Source organism: Falco cherrug, chromosome 5, assembly GCF_023634085.1.
Source record: "Falco cherrug isolate bFalChe1 chromosome 5, bFalChe1.pri, whole genome shotgun sequence".
NCBI classification, from domain to species: domain Eukaryota; kingdom Metazoa; phylum Chordata; class Aves; order Falconiformes; family Falconidae; genus Falco; species Falco cherrug.
In genome coordinates, this window is record NC_073701.1 from 85,451,582 (window position 1) to 85,466,300 (window position 14,719).

General features: G+C 45.7%; 1 protein-coding gene across 2 annotated transcripts in view; it reads left to right on the forward strand.

Moving 5' to 3' along the window:
* The first annotated feature begins 593 nt into the window (after window positions 1–593).
* MAPK11 (mitogen-activated protein kinase 11) overlaps window positions 594–14,719 on the forward strand; it is a 33,413-nt gene continuing 19,287 nt past the window's right edge. Inside the window, exons 1-2 of one of the 2 annotated variants that reach the window (XM_055711001.1) lie at window positions 594–904; window positions 14,550–14,679. In XM_055711001.1, coding sequence (XP_055566976.1) covers window positions 792–904; window positions 14,550–14,679 — 243 coding nt within the window. In that variant the 5' untranslated portion in view covers window positions 594–791. Of the gene's footprint in view, window positions 905–1,416; window positions 1,436–14,549; window positions 14,680–14,719 lie in introns of those variants that run through there. The other variant, XM_055711002.1, reaches the window with a different exon arrangement.

Here is a 14,719-nt window from a genome sequence, read left to right on the forward strand (position 1 = left end):
GCGCATTTTGGAGAAAAGAGAAAAAAAGCAGTAAACAACTCGGAGAACCTTTTACTTTAATTGGTGCGTGAATTTTGAAGATTTCAAGTTTTCAAGATTTTTCCACTGTTATCCCGAGGGCTTGAGCCTTCCTTGATGAAAAGCGGAGGTGTTTGGAAGATTGCATGTGGGAGCCAGTGCTTTAAGGGGAAACTCTGGGTACCGGGGGATGCCCAGTAAACCCGAGCTCCGGCCAGAGCCGCGGCCGGCCCCGCGGGCCAGGCCCCGACTCAGACCCCGGTGCGGGGCCGCTGTCGCTGCAGCCCGGGCGAGGGGGTCCGGCGGGCCGCGGGGCAGCTTCAGGTGGCCGTGGCAGAACACGAGAGGTGTCAGCAAGGCTCCAGGCCACCTGCCGGTGCCAGGGGACGGGCTGGGTGACCGGGCCCGCCCGCGCTCCTCCCCGGCGGGGCCCCGCGCTGCCCGCGCGTTGCGGCCGGTGCGGCCGGTGCGGTGCCACACGGCGCCCCGCAGCGATGCCGGCCGCTCCGGGGCGGGGCCGGCGCCTCGCCACACCCCGCGCGCTCCCCCCGCGGGAGGACACCGGGGGCGGCCCTGGGGCTCCTGGGCCTGTGCGCCCCTCGCCCCCGCCCGGGCTCTCCCCGGCCCCGGCCGCTGCCCCCACCCCCTCGGCCTTCCCCTCCCCTTCCCCTGCCGGTCCCTCCTCCCCGCCGGCGCCGGCCGTGCCCGCCTCGCTCCCCGCCCCGGCCGAGGGGCGGCTGCCGCTGCTGGCTGCCGGCGGCGGCTCCGGGAAAATGTCCGAGCGCGGCGGCTTCTACCGGCAGGAGCTGAACAAGACGGTGTGGGAGGTGCCGCAGCGCTACCAGAACCTCACCCCCGTCGGCTCCGGCGCCTACGGCTCCGTCTGGTAGGTGCGGGGCGGCGGGCGAGGGGCCGGGAGCCGGCAGGTGCTGCCGGCCGGCGGCGGCGGTGGGGGGCGGCCCGGGTGCCGCCCCGCGGGGGCAGACGGAGCTGGGGCGGCGGGGGGGGACCCGCGCCGAGCGCCGGGGCCGGTGCGCGCCGAGCGGAGCGGAGCGGGGCGGTGCGGGAGGGGGGTGCCGTGCCCGCGCGGCGGCGGGCCGGCCTCGGGCGTGCGGCGGCGGGGGCGTGTCCGGCGGGCAGCCGGGGCGTGCGGCGCTGGGGCGCTCCGGAGCCGCGGCCGGCGGCCCCGCGGGGCCGGGGCATGCCTCGCCGTCACCCGGGCAACCGGGCCCGCCGCCGCCGCCGGAGGGCGGCTCCTGCTGGCCCGCCCGCCGCTAACCCCCCTCCGCCCGCCGCGCCGGCCGCTCGGCCGCCCGCCGCCTGACGGGGGTGTCGCGGGGCCGCCCGCCGGCCCAGCGCCTGTTAAACCGACCGGCCGCCGCGGGGCCGCTCGCCGGCCGGCGCCGCTCGCACCGGGGTGAGAGCTGCCCCGAAGCCGAGAATCTTGCACAGTCACGGCGCGCCCGAGCGGGCGGGGGGGGTCAGCGGCGGGGCGCGGGGCACGGCCCGGAGCTGTCCCCGCTGCGGCCCGGCGGGCTCCCGGCCGCGGTTAGCGGGGCGGGCACGGCCCGGGCAGCTCTGCCCGCGGAGGCGGGGGGAAGCCCCGGGGCGGGCGGGGGGCAGCGGGGGGAGGGGGTTTCCCCGCGGATGTCAGGGGAGCCGCAGGTGAGGGCGGGTTGCCGCCCAGGGGCTTCGGCTGCTTAGGGCAGCCTGAGGGTTTGTCACATCTTACCGCGAAACGTTTCCCGTGTTTTTTTCTGGTAATCACTATCTCAGGCTTGCGCTTTGGGGAAGTCCCAGTGCAGGTCGGGCTATCATTTTCATCTTTGATGCACGCTTGACTATGCTTATAAAAGCTTTGAATCAATTTTTGGAAATAATAGCGACGTTTAAGGGGTTTCAGAAAAAGAATCGTGTTTCTTTTGTAAGCCGGGTAAGTAGAATTACATAAAAACAATCCATAATGGGCCTTTAAACATACATACTCACAAAAAAAAGATTTCTTTCATACTTAACTTTTTGTCACGGGCTAAGCTTGCGCAACAGTCGCTCACAGGCAGATAGCAGAGGACAAACGTTTATGGAGTTTCGTGTTTGTTGCTTCCTTCTCTAGCTCTGTGAAATGCCCCGATTACATGTAAACTAGGAATATGTGTTTTAAAAGCCTCCAACAATCAGCAGAAACACTTGGGACTAGTGCAAAGCATCTCTGAATTCTTCTCTTTTATTATTTCAGGCTTATAGTTGCACCAGGGAAATCTAGGCAAATACTGTGTGACTGTTGGTACCTGCCGTTGTAGTTAACCATACAGTCCTGTGACAACTGATAGGAATAGTTTTACAAGGACCTAGTTCATTTAGGCTATAAAGTCTTAGTTTACTGTCTCCTTTTTTATTTTACAAACTAGGAGATGTATATACGGTTAGGAGAGTAACTACTGTTATGTTTCAGCTGAACCTACATTTCTGATTATTTTCCCAATTTATGCTGATGTAGTTTTAAGGGGAAGACCCACTCTGCTGAATTTTGTAATGAGATGTCCAGACTTTTGAGAAATTGTGAAGAAAATCCAAACATGGTTTGCATGCAGCCCAGCTGGTGCTTTGTCTTTATAGTTAATTCATTGTACTTACTTTTTATTTGTCTGTGAAGCCAAGGAAATCCTAGTATTTTATCAATGGAGAAGCCTAGGAACTGAGATGTAAAATGGAGACTGGAAGATGCTATGGGAAAGGTTTACTCTAAAATATACATTTAAGAACAGAATACAGCAATAAAATATTGCTCTATATTAATAGCCTTGTTAACATCGATGAACTGTAAACCCAAACAGAAGCTTGAATGTGAGGAAAAGTCTCTCTCAGAAAAGTTATCTATTTTTAGTGCCTATTGAAATTGATTTTTTTTTTCCCCTTTATGTGCATGTGCTTTACCCAGGAGACCTACGAGACACAATCATTCCCTTGAGTAATATGCTATATTGCTTTTGTGAATAATTGTACTCCTATTCAGTAAAACATCTAAAAACATATTTAAGTCTTACAGAAACCACTGGAATCAAACAAATTCTTAAGTGCTTTGCTGAACAGAAGCCAAGGTCCTGAACTCCAAACACTGGCTTTAAAACAGGAACAAAGTTGTTGTAACAAATCTTTTTCTACCTCAGTGAAACTCTTTAGTCCCTGCCCTTTCCTTTTCTACCGTAAATTATCAGTCGCATCTGATAGACTTGTGCAACTGAAGTGGTAACTGGTAATAAGAAACATATTGTAAATATTTGCATTTAAACTAACTTCTGGTTGCCCTTTTTTGCTTGCAGCTCAAAATCAGTAGAAGAGTTTGCGTGAGGAGGCTGTGTTTTGGCCCAGTTTATTGACTTTTCATAAGTCTCTAACAGAATTTGTGTTTGGGTTAGTTTTTATATGCAGATGCATCAAATGTGCTATGGAGATAGATACCATTTTAAAACAGATTCACTTTTAGAGAGGTATCTATATCAAACACAGTGCTTTCCAGTATGTTTTCCTTGTTTTTTATTTAGATGTGGAATATGTATAAAAAGCAAACCTTCCGTAGCATAAAAAAAGCTCTACTGCATTTCTCACTTCTTTAATGACACATCATAAAGAACAATCCTTCCTGGAGATCCTCAGAACTCAGTCACACTGCCAAGTGGCATTGCACTTCAGCATCTGTGTGAACCACAGAGAGAACCGTGAGGTCTTTCCCCCAAGTACTTCGCTCTTGCAGTACATTCTGCGTTACTCCTGTATGTTAACTCTGCAAAGGGCTTCCCTTTTTCTGGGCTCTATTCCTATGGCTGTTCAAGCTGGTGGATATTCTGTCGTTTGCTGCTGCCAAATCTGATTTTTTTTTTTTTTTTGTTAATTTAGGAAAAATATCAAAGCCCAGTGGAAGCGTGGTGTGTATGGTAGTTTAATTGCTTTGAAAATGATCAATGGAGTCTTCAACAGGATATTTTAGTTAATTTTTCAGGTGATGTCTGCGTATTAGCAAATACCAAATTTACATGCAAAACTGTTTCTTTTGGAGTTGTTTTCTTTGTGTGCTATAGCTTTGCTTATCAAGTTGAGGAATTTTTTATACCGGACAATTAATTTAACTTTTCTGCAAGTCAAAACTCAGTTAAGGTTTTCCTGAAAAATACATTTTCACAGTGTCCACCCCCAAAGCTGGATTTATCTCTCATAGAAGTCAAAGGGCTGATTGACTGTTACAGAGCAGGCACTGTCCCTGCTGAATGTGAGTGTTAAAAACATTTCTGATTTGAAGTGCAGTATTTAAGCTGATAGGCATTTAGGTGGGAAGCAAGCAAGTGTACTTTCACAAGGTAATCTTCATCTACAACCGTTTTGGTTTAGATCTAGAGAGAAGAGACGGTTAATGTCTTGGGACAAACTGCATTTTAAACTCTTGACCCTTGTGACTCTGCCTTTTAAATAAAAATTCTGGCTGTGTTTGAGTCTTTCAGCTGTCCCAGTGATAGTGGTTATAAACTGGACCTCTGGCCTGCAGCACCCCTGCCTCCCTGCTGTATTACCCTGGTGGGACCACTACAGTTTGCTACCTGTCCACCTTTTCCTCTGGGAGCTGGCGTTCCACCTACTTGAGAGAGAGCTTCTTCATCTTTCTTTTTTGAAGACTTTTTATTGTAGCACAAATTATGTAATGTGAATAGATTTTGAGGCTTTTTTTTTTTTTTTTTTTTTTAAAGCCTGTATGCCTCTTCTCATGCCAGCTTTTGTAAACTGTCTTCCAAAGACTACTTAGTCTTATTTTTGCCTGGGAGGTATGAGACGGCCTTCTGCGGTGTGCCATCTCTGATCTCTAAACACATTGTTTCCCATTAGCCTATTGGAAGCTCTGTGTTCTGCCTTCGTTGGAAAGGGCAGATGAACCAGAGTGAGTCCAGAGCTTCCTCCCAACCAGAAACTCCTGCGCTGTTTCCTCAGAGGCAGTTGGCATCAACAGTGCTTACATCATGCACTCAGGCTCTTTTAATTTTAAACGTATGCAATGCCTGACACCAACTTGGGTGATGTAACACGTTTTAAAAAAGAGGCTTGCTAAGTCAGAGTGTAACGGCACAGGCCTCAGTTCAAGAAAAGCAGGAAAGCGAAGCCTACCTTATGTCATTTACACAATGCAGCAGTTCAGTGGGTCCCTCTATCTTGCTACCGTAAGTGCAAGCTTAAGATCCATTAAGTTTTTGTCCTGGCTGATTTTGGGTAAAATGGGGAAAGGGAGGATGGTGTTTAGGTTTTGATTTTGCTTTGAGTAAGTACAAATGGAAAAATAGAAGCGGAAGGCTTTAATTCCTAAGTTTAACCCCTTCTTTCCCTCATCCACTCTATTCTGTGCTTCTGGTTAGATTGTCACTCACAAGTGTTTTGGGGGCAGTAGCTTGCAAGACAAACATAACATTGCTGATTCTGGCCTTTTCACACTGAGGATCTCTAAGGAGATGCTGAGACACCTCAGTAGCGTATGAGGGTTTTTGAAGGCTGATATAAACTGTGTTTGACTGACAAAGAAAAGTTCCCTCAACCAAGATTGTACTGGATGACTTTTGGATGTTTTTTTCAAGGGACCTTTTACTTAGCTGTAGTGATAGCAAGTACATGATTGCAACTATGGGATCAGGTTACTGGACTTAGATGTCACTGTAATAGTACATGCTAGTTTAAACAGTAAATGCTGAAATAAACTTTTAGAGTAGTAGTAACACATACCTGCTGTATGTAAATACAGCTGGAAACCGAAGACTATAGATCTCTGCAGGCTAAAGGCAGAATCCTAAGCACATGTAGAGCCGGTTGACTCCCTTTGGTCTGTTCCTCTTTTGGATCAGGTCTTTTGTTTCCACTGCAAATACAGGGACTGAACTTCATCTACGTATGTTCATATTTTATTAGAAACATTTCAAACAATATTGTTAAAATACTGCTGTCCAAGATCTGCTAGCAGTTGTCTATTTTTGGTATGCATCATACAGAAGGAAAGTTTTGAAGCTTTTCATTAGTTTGCAGATACTTACAATGAGCCCTTCTAAGCTTATTCAAACGCTTGAAAACTTCAGTGAGAGATGAAGGCTGATACGAGAGTCCAGTCAGAGCCAGAACACCTCTTAAAAGTGTATATATGTAATAATGATACTCAGAAATGCAGCCTTGAAAGTGAGGTTGCCATAGGGAGGAGAACTAAATAAAAGGAGTTGCATGATCAGCGTTACAGTTTAGGAGGAGGATCGTGCAGCAGCATTGGTAGAATGAATGGATGAATATAAGTGAAGCAACAAAAAATGTTGCAGAGTGGGATAGACCCTTAGAGGAACGTGATGAAATAGCTATTGGGAGCGAAGACACAGTGGGGTTTGCAACTACAAAGCCAAGGGAGGTCAAGAATTCACTAAATTTTATGAAAGATGTGTGAAGGAAGGTGGAATAGTGTTTCTGAGCACTGGCCAGGGAGACATCACTGAAGAGTTCATTGAAAGTGGTTTTGTTGGAGTACTAGGATGGAATGTAGGTTGCTTGTTATTCTTTTGTCCAGTTTCATCCTGCGTATTTCCCAGCTGTTGGAACAGTGTAGTTACTGACTTCGGAAAGGAAAGGGAAGTAGGATGGTGATTAGTGGAGTCAAGGTTCTTACTTTAAATGAGCATGTCTAAGAATGCTTTTAATGAAGGAGGCTGAATCAGGAAGGAAGTGTTTGTGGAGAAGAATGAGAAGGGCTGGGAATGGCTGTGATGGAGATCTCTATGTAGGATGCTGTCACTAAGACTGGAGTAGTTTGAGAGCAGATGACAAACGTCTGTATGTGTGCGTGAGGAGGGGTGGTAGAGGGAATTGCAGGAAGGGTGAAGAACAGGCAAGCTCAAGAAGTGGGGAGGATCATCATTTGTATGATGCAGGTTTTCATTCAGGAGGAATTACTGAGTCTTTTTTAGAGAGAGAAGGAGTATGGGATGGAAGACAAATGAGAGGCATGAGATGAGCCAGTTGTGGCAGAAAGGCCACAAGGATCATCGAATTACAGCCTTCTGCGTGGCTGCAGGAATACATTAGCAGAATAAAAATTCTCTGCAAAGGGTCTCCTCCGTCCCTACTTCAATATAATTTGTTGTAATATGCATCTTCCTGGCCACATGATGCAGCAGTGGCATAACTAACTGCTTTCCTTTCCTGCTGTCAGTTGTGATTGCGATTGCACTTGGCTAGGGGATACAGTTCCTGTTCCAGAGCCCTTAAAGTCTAGGGTCCTGGTTCCTTCAGCAGAGTTTCCCAAGGAGCTGTTTCCAGTTTCAGAACAGTTTTAGCCTGTTGGTACCACAAATCCAGTATCTTAGTTCTTAGTTCTGTGTCTACAGTCAGGGAGGGAGAGGGTGTTTCAAAACCCCTACGTGACCTGGGAAAAAATTGCTACCGTTTCGTTTTTTGACTGTTGTGGAGAGAGAAAACAGGAAATTTGAAAGAGAAGTGGGGGAGGAATAGGAAAAAGAAGGACAAGAATGTAAGTGAGTTTTCGTCTGTTTAGGTTTATCCAAGTACTTGAAAGCACTGGTGGGTTTATTGAAGTTTGTATCCATGAGCATTTCTAGCTCTAGGTTTAAAGCCCACAATTTGTAACTACCTGGCAGACTTTTTTTTAATGAAATGCTGAATAGAATACATTTGTTATTAGCAGTGTACTGGCTTAGTGGCAGCTGACAGATTTTGTTTACACACTGACATTGGGCTTATAGGCTATCTAAAATACTTTATTATTTTAGTGCCCATGAGCTGGTTACACTGCTGAGGAAGCTAACAGCTTACAACCCCAACCTTCTGTATTTTTTTTCTCACAAGTATGATTTTAAATGCATCGCTCCCACTGATGTAAGCTGTACTGTCTGTAACTTCACCTAGAAGAGTGTGACTGACTGCCTCTCTGTAAAGTTATTTGAATATTTAAGTCACTGTGGAGACAGAAGAGACAGATCAGAAGATTAAAAATAGCTTGTGGATTCAGAGGCTGATACAGCATTTTATGATCATGTTGTTACATTGAAAGACGATTGGTGATATATTCACAAACATATTCACATGGATAGCAATTATTTTTTAGTATTTTTCAGTGTCTGCTTAAAAGTATGTACATATTTTTATGTTGGTTATGGAACAATTATGCTGCATGTGTAACATATTTTGTGGATTTATATTTAGATTTAGTGGTAAATTAATCTGAGGTAATTGACAGTGATTGTACTAAAGCCAAAACAATTGATAGTAGTGCTCAGCATGGTGTGTTGGAATAATATCCAAGTGATGGGATGTAATTTTACAATACAATAACCTATCATCATCAAGCAAGGGGTTTTTTTCCTCTAACGAGGAGATTAACATGTCATTTCAGAGCTGTCCATTACTCATCCTCCCACCTTTTGTGTTGCTACCATCTCATTTTTCTTTATGGTTTCCTTTTGAGGCACATATATGCCGATTTTTGTGGTTTAGTAAACAAACACACTCTGTACCTTAAATCTAGCTCTTAAAGAGTGGAAGTCACCAACTTGAACTTGCATAAAGTAACAAAACATTTATAAAGATGGAACAAATGAGCCGTTTCCTGGGTTTACTTTGCTGCTTAACTTAGGCTTACTGCAGGTGGCCTTTTTCTGTTGTTCTCTTGCTGTACTGCCAATAGCTATTATGGTCCATTTTCTGGTATTGGATAGGTGCTGTTTGTGCTTTTTTCAAGACAATATTTCAAGAAGAAGTAGCTCTATTTATTAAAAAACAAGAACAAGATCCGGGAGAAAACCCAGCAGACAAAGATCACAAACTAAACCTTGCAAACAAAAACCAAAATCCATGTTATTCATGTGATGACTTTCATTCGCTTATGTGACGTTTATGAGAAATGCACAAAACAAGGTTGTCATTCACTGGAATTGTGAGAAACCTGGATTATATAATTAGGCACTAGAAGACGTCCGGGAGCAGTGTTCCTGTGTGTCCCCCTTTCTACCTTACTTGCCAATGCATGGTGCAGTAAGGGCTGCCTACCTCAATGACTAGGTTCTCTGTGTGTTGACCCCTCTTCTGTTCCTTCCCCTCAGTGCTTGCTCACAGACACCCTTCTGCTGCTGTTACTTGTTTTTCTCAGGAATTCAGGATCTTACAAATTAAGGGGACGTTTGTCCACAAGGAGGTTCCTGTCTCCTGTAATGGAAGGAGTCAGTGGGTACATGAAAGGATGCTGAGGTCTGTGGATAAGAGCACAAAGTTGTAAATCTGTGTTTTGAGCATAAATTGCATTTTTAATTCATTTTTTTCTCCTAACACTTACATGTAAAGGGGAATCTTCCTGTGTTCTGAAGGAATGTGACCCTGTGAAGGAAAGAAGCTTGTCTTGTGCTTGCAGTGGAAGAAATAAAACCAGAAGCCTAGAACAATGTGGGGAAAACCCAGACCCAGTGTCCTTGTCACATGGAGCAAATTTAAGGATCTGCTTCTGTACAGCATTCTCTCCAAGTTTGTTATAGTGTGTCCAACCAGTTGTCAAACTTCTGATGATGTAGAGATATCAGCCTGACAAGCTGGGACACTAAATTATATATAAAAACATTGGAAAAGTTAACTCTTCTCTGTATTTATTTGCACTTAACCCCAAATGAATCACTGAGAATAAGTATACCAAATTATTTGTACAGATGCAATGCTTCCACAAGCATAACATCACGCTTTGTAGACAACCAAAACCTCGTGGTTATCTGGGGTGATGGGGATGGAATACTGGCTGACACAGGTAGCCTACAGCAGATGGGGAGTTTGCTGCAGACACAAGACTGGCACCACATGCAGCCAGCTTGGGTCGGGCCTTCGTTCTGCACCAGCTAGACCTGAGCTGGCTCTGGGAATGAGGAGAAGCTGAACTTTTTCCTGGCACTGTGGGTAGTACCGTGCCCAGCTCATAAGCCCTTTCCAAGCCCAAAGCATTAGGAAGTTCAGGGACTGGCTGTGGTCCAAAGGGACCAGTTGATCCCAGGAAGTGTTCTTCCTGCATCGGATACTGGAGTTCCCTAAATAGGGTACGAGTTGGCTCCGTGCGTGGCTTGTTAGACTGGGCTCCCACAAGCTGCCCTCCAGCTGTTGAAGCAAATTTGATCCTGAAGGTTACGTAGCCATAGCTGAATAGGGTGCTTCTAATCCCCGGAGCCCTGAAGGGTCTGAGCAGGCTGTGCACGTGAGCGGCTTGCCTGTCCTGTATTGCTGCTCTGCAACCACAGAGGATGAACTGGCTGTGGATACTGGGGAAATGGGTGTATGTAAGGCCATGTTTATAAACATCAGCTGTAGAAATCCACGCCCCATCAAAAGTCATGAAGTTAGTATGAAGCTGTTAAAATCCTGTGCTCTCTGCCTCCTGACTTTTTGGACTGCCTTAGCTTCCTATGTTCAAACTTTCCTTGGAAAACTTAAGGACTGGGAAAATGTGCATATAAATAGAGATTCATATTTCATCTAGTGGAACTTCAGTAGAATTATTAAATATAGGCCTTGACAACACTGAAAAGGTAGGTCTAATTTAAGCAATGATTGAAAATCACACGAAGCAGAAGTCTCTAATCTGCGTGAAAGTGGTGCCATCCCTGTAAGCGGAATAATGGGGGTTTTGTCCTTGATCTTGGAAAGGACAGACAGCAGAAACTGTGTCATAACTGCAAAGCATTCTGGGTCAAGAATAATTGTATCTGAAAAAGCTATGGCTAAGATTGTTACAAGTTTTTTTCTTGTAAATATAAAAAGAAACAATTGTTACTGTTTTTTTAATTACAATTGTCTGTCTAAAGTGGTGTTCCCATATGCTATTGAGGCATGTGAGCATACTGCTTCATGATGATGCCAGAAATAGTCACTGATGATACACAATTAAAAAGTCACTTATTTTCACTGCTTACAACAAATGAAGTGCTAACAGTAAAGAATACCTTGGAGATGGGAGATGATATCCCTTTGCAGGTGTCAAAGTTTATATCCATTCTGTCCAGGTACATGAGGTAACATCGTAAGCAGAGGCAAGACACCTCAGAATAAGTAGTTTCAAAGAAACTCAGGGAGCGGCAGCTGAACCGGTGGAAGGATTGTTTGTTTCCAGGTGTCAGTATAAACCGGGTATATACACAAGTGGCTGGCCAAAGCTGGAGCCCGTGCAAAGTAACTGTGCCGAAGAAAAAGGCACCGTAAGTTGCCACAGCAGTTGTTTGTCAGGGGGTGCAAACACCAAGAGGCTGGCAGAGAGAAGCCCTCTCCAGTCCCAAGAAGTAGTGGGGGTGGGGTGAGCTGGGTGTCACAAAGGGAGAGGGAAGGTGAGGGCTTCTAACCCTTTCCTTCCCTGTTAAGTCAAACTTGTTAACAGCACGGTTTGTTTGTGAGTTTTTCTGTGGTTTTTTTAAGAAGCTGTTTTGAATCAGTTTAGTGAGGCTGGTCACAGGCCCGTGAGGTGCCGAGCAGAGGTGGGCCCATATTGTCACTGTGACTGAGACCAGAGATGTCCTACCCAGGGACTAGCCTGAACGCTGAAGGTTCTTGGGGAATTCACACAGAAGGGGAAGCAGCTCATCCTGCCACCTAACTGTTGACTGGGGATGCTGGGGGATTCAAGGGACAGCCCAGCTTGCAGCTAGGATGATAGAATAGCAAGAGGGGGAGACAGAGTCCAACATGGAGGTGTGAGTGCACACAGGGAGGAACGCGGGCGGCGGCCTGCTGCTTGCAAAATGTGATCACAGGCAGTAGCAGAGATCACAGGTGTACGTCGTCCTTGCATCTGACAAACAAGAGAGTTCAAACAGCAAGAAATCTAAAATTTTGAATGCTTCACTGTTAATAACTTGAATTATGATGATGGTAAACCAGGCAAGGAAAGACCCTGAAGGCATTAGATCTGATTATCACTTGATACAGTTTCTTGACTGCAAAGGAACTCATGTAAACCAGGTCAGTCCCTGGCTGGTGCACCTCCAGTTCATGATTTCCCATTGGAGGTCCCAGGACTCAAGTTGCCATTTGTTTGGGTTTGGTTTTTTCTCCCCCCCTGCCCCCCCCCCCCCCCCCCCCCCCCGCCATGTGCTTCCATCCTGGGTCTAAAAAGCTGCTGTCATAAGAATTACTGAAGCTAAAAAAACCCTAGCGCTGCGTACCATCTGAAAGCTGTGCAGCCTTGAGTCATATGGAGTATAAAAATAAATCTGTCTTAAAGATCAGTGTTTTTTAAATCACTGAAACCCACATTTGACCTTAGAATTGGGAGGAGAGGGATGTTTATCATGGTAATAGGATTTAAAACCGAATTCCTCCTAGCCTTGTATAATGTATGCAGTATTTCACAAGCCGGTACAAGCATGAGTGGAAGGCTTGTGAATTACCAGAAAACCTGAGATGTTAAGTACAGACTGCTGGTTTGGGCAATGCTATTTATTTATCTGGATAAACATTTCCTTTTCCACTGGAAAAAAAAGTTGGAAAGGATTGAGTATTTGTGCGACTTGGTGGTGTTCTCCAGGGGCTTAATTGGCCAGGCAGGGCAATTATATCTAATCTTTGTTATATTAACAGCTAAGCATTGCCCCTTCTTAATTCTTCAGATTTACTTGTGCAACCTTCATGTTGTCCCTGTGGCCAGTGATGTGGAATTTAAGATACCTCTGTTGTCAGTTCTTCTCACACTGTTCATTCTTCAGCTGCTCCATGTGTTTGAGCAATGCAGCGTCCTCATATCCTGAATTCTGTCATCCCTGCTCTACTGTTGGAACAATTATCTCTGTTGTATCTCCTTCTTCCTATGCTTTCTTTCTTCTGCTCAGGGAATGCCCTTCCCAAGGTGCTCAGCAAAGCCGCAACCCTGTACACCTTTAAAACTTCCCTGAAGATCCACTTCTGTGATGCTTGCAAGAAACTAGCTAAGTAATTGGCTTATCTCTTTCATTTATCTCATGAGTGACTCACTCTTTCAATGGTGCCTGCAAGAAATTCATGATTAAATCTACTTCCTCTTACTCTGTTTTTATCTAATAAAATGTTGCTGGATTGTGCCCTGCATTGGCCTTCAGGGAGGTTGACACAATTCTAGGATAACTGGATCACAGCCACCTTTTGGATGCCACTCTTCTTCCTGCCCATTTGTTGCTTGTGTACTTTCTTGCTTCTCATTAGAAACACCACCTTGTCCTCCAGCTGCCTGCAGATAAAGAGGCTTTGCTCTTCAGTTGGCTCTTCATGACTTTAGCAGAGTACCAAATATGTGTAGAAGACCACCTATTTGGAGCTGATGATAGGCTTGGTGTATCAAGTTTAGGAGCTACTCCAGGCACGAGTGATGTTTTTGTCTCCAGCAGGCGTCTCCGACCACAATTTGCAGGAGTGTCTGCAACACTGTTCATGAGCTAACAGCATTTGGTGTGACTGTTGACTGTTGTCATCTTGCTCTTGTGCATTTTTCATGTTATCTAATTTTCATGTGTGTAACTCAGAGTTCTCAAAGATAAACATGTGAAGGTTCTTGTCTTGCTAATGCTCTCTGGCAAGCATAGACAGTGTTATGCGCACTTCCAACAGAGAATCGCAAGGTAGTTTAATTGATCACATTTTTAACTTAATTTTCTTGCAGTTGTTACTCTTATCCATTATTTTCTTCATAAAAGAAGGTAGCAAACTGAATCATTTTATAATTTTCATGTGTAGTGTCATGAAGTAATACATTTAGGGATCATTTTTTATTCCTGTGCTATGTGACGGACATCGTTTTATTGTGGCTTGTTGTGCTTGTCGTGTCTTTCTAACACACAAAAAGCAGTGTGTCTCACTTCTGTGCAAATGGTGACGTGCGTATTTAGTGTCCTCTTCAGCAGGGTATCTCCATCTGTATGAAGCACATGCTGTGTGTCAGCAGGATCTGTGGGCTGGAGTGTAAGACGTGTACCCATTGTTCGCTTGTTACCAGCATTTCCCAAGGAAACACTATGGCCTTGGCTATGTCAACATCCTAATTTGATACCAGTTTTGTGCCCTAACAGTCTAGCAAGCTAATGGTCACATAGGTAATTAATATTGCTAGACACAAGGGCAACATTCCTCTAATTAGTAAAGACTCCAATTTGTTCAGTAAGACCCAGAGCGTGAACCCCCATGTTACCCTACAAGCCTTGCCTTGGAGCTGGAGGCTAGAGCTGCACTAAAGGAGCTAATTCTCTGGTTACTTTTCGCGCCATCTGGGGGAGGGTTACCTGGGGGTGAGTTTTGAACATTATCAGAAGCGTTAGCAATGTGCAAGATGGAAAACAAGGGAACTGTCTTTGAATACTCGGGAGTTACTGCTGACTAGCTTCCCTGGCTGCAGTCCCTGGATAGAAGGTGAAAGAGGGCAAAAGGAGGAGTGAGAGTCCCCAGGGGAGTACAGGTTTCTCCAGTGAACTAGCTGAGAGCTTTGAACATGCCATCAACTTGGACTTTTCCTTTTTCTCTTCCAGTTCAGCTTATGATACCAAAACAAGACAGAAGGTGGCAGTAAAAAAGCTTTCGAGACCTTTCCAATCACTTATTCATGCGAGGAGGACCTACCGGGAGCTTAGGTTGCTTAAGCACATGAAGCATGAGAATGTAAGTGGAGAGAAAGTTCTTTCCCTTCGGATTTTCATGA